We start from the raw sequence: 2,087 nt of genomic DNA, 5'->3' as shown, positions 1-2,087 counted from the left end.
TTTTTTTAAAACAAGAAGTTTATTTAAACAACAAGACACTGGACTTGAAGGGAAAACTATCTAGGATTCATTTTTTTAGAGTAATTTATCCCTACTTAAAGACAGATTGCCCTACATGTAACAGCTACGTACAAAAAAGTTACAAAATTGTCCTTGGTTTTACAATGATAAATGAAAAACATCAAAATTCTCCAATCAAACAAGGTATGCAAGAATTTTTATGTTGTTCTCTTTTTTTGTTAAACAGTAAGAACAAAATAACTTACTGGAATGTAAAGATAAGAGCTGAATGAGCATGCCACTAATGGAGTGAGGGGGTGTTTTCACAGAACCAGTATTTTTTCCCCATCCTATCTCCAATTGATGTAGATGGAAACATACCATTGGCCATTTAGTTTAAAAAAATGCAAATGCTTGTGCACATACATTAGTTACTTTATGTACCATAAAGGAATGGGGAAGGGGGAAATGAAAGAACAGAGAAAACTATACTGTAGTAGTCAGATGTGTGGAAACCAAATTGTAGTTTTCTAATTGAGAATGTCTTCTTGGTCTGGAGGAACAGAGTTCTGGAGTAAAGTAGCAGGTTCCCTTTTTAGTAGACACCTCCTGTCTGCTGCTGGAACACATCCGTTGTATCTTCATCCTCCATTTCCAACTGTGCAGGTGTGTCAGTTTCATTGATTGGCTGCCCCTCAAGTCGGAATTTGATCTGCTTCATTGACAAACCCTGTCGTTCACAATAGGCTTTCCTTAGTTTACTAAGTGGTGTGTGCCTCTTAATCTTAAACTGCACCCCAGAACCATCCTGCCCCGCCACCTTCAAATTAATATGATCGTTGTTCTCAGTCTTGACTCCTTCCTTGGGCTTTTCGTTGGCCATGGTGAGGGCCGGAGTCTCCTCAGCTGCCGCTTCACAAAAGGGGTAGCAGGTCCGCACCAAACGAGCACACCCACAGCCCCAGGAGCGGCAGAAGGAGCTGGGTTTTTTTATATTGTACAATTTATTTTAATTATACAGTGGTTCATTAATGTGCCCTTATCAATTTTCAAATAATACAAAGTAGAATTTTTTATAAACCAAGTCTCCTTCCCTTCTCTACTCTCCTGTCTACTCCTCACCCTCCATACATACCAGCCACTCCATACCGCTACTCTTTCACAGCTAACCTTAAATGATAGATGAGCACTTCAGCTTCCAGATTCTTTTCCTGTGCATTTATATACATATGCATGCATTTATAGGGACTAAATATAAATGAGATTATATAACGTGTATTAGGCAGAATGCTTTCTTTAAAAGGTTTTTGTTGATTTTAGAGAGAGGGGAAGGGAGAGGGAGAGATAGAAACATCTGTGAGAGAAACAATCCCTTTTGGGGTATTGAGCCCACAACCCAGGCATGTGCCCTGACTGGGAATTGAACCAGTGACTTCTTGGTACATGGAATGATGCGCAAACAGCTGAGCCACACCAGCTGGGCTAGGCAGAATACTTTGGTACTTCTTGATTATTTCCCCCTTTGATTTCTGTAATTATCTAAGACAAGCTTTTTAAAATTTCAGTCTGTCTTCAGTAAGATAGGCTAACCAAGGGAAGACGTTTTCCTGCTTTTATATCATATTTGAATATGTTAAAATGGGAAGAGGACCCTTTAGGGCCCATTTTAGGGATGGGAGTGATAATCAACGTGAGGAACAAGAAGACTAACTTCCCTGAGTGGTAGCCAGGGAATCATGTGCCCCTCCCAAACTGGAAATGCTCTGTCTTGGGCTCATCTTTGGAAGTTCTCAAAGTGAATAGTCCAAAAGAACAAGGGGGAGCTGTGCTACCCTTTCTGGCCTCTGGAGTCACAGCCATCACTGCGCCACATTCTGTTGGTCATGCAAATCAGTCCCAATTCCGTGAGAGGTGAGGCTGCACAAGGACATAAATACTAGTAGAAGATGAAGACCACTAGGACCCATGTTGGCAACTGACCGCCACAGGAGCATCCAAAGTAGTGAATTTCGAATAACTGACACAATCTTTAAATTTGTTAGATTCCTTCACTACAGGTGGGCAAATCCCCAGGTTACCAACAACTA

The 2,087-nt window shown here is 40.9% G+C and overlaps 1 protein-coding gene across 1 annotated transcript; it reads right to left on the bottom strand.

The window, feature by feature from the left end:
- LOC132234296 (small ubiquitin-related modifier 2-like) lies at positions 1-974 on the bottom strand. Its single transcript, XM_059695317.1, has one exon. The coding sequence runs from the start codon at positions 881-883 to the stop codon at positions 596-598; it is 288 nt and encodes a 95-aa protein (XP_059551300.1). The 5' UTR covers positions 884-974; the 3' UTR covers positions 1-595.
- Positions 975-2,087: the final 1,113 nt, after the last annotated feature.

The sequence above is a fragment of the Myotis daubentonii genome, chromosome 5 (assembly GCF_963259705.1).
Source record: "Myotis daubentonii chromosome 5, mMyoDau2.1, whole genome shotgun sequence".
Classification (NCBI taxonomy): domain Eukaryota; kingdom Metazoa; phylum Chordata; class Mammalia; order Chiroptera; family Vespertilionidae; genus Myotis; species Myotis daubentonii.
This window is presented reverse-complemented; position numbering and strand designations above follow the sequence as displayed.

Excerpts from the sequence above, each read along its gene's own strand:
- LOC132234296 (XM_059695317.1), bottom strand. The coding sequence starts at position 883 with ATGGCCAACGAAAAGCCCAAGGAAGGAGTCAAGACTGAGAACAACGAT.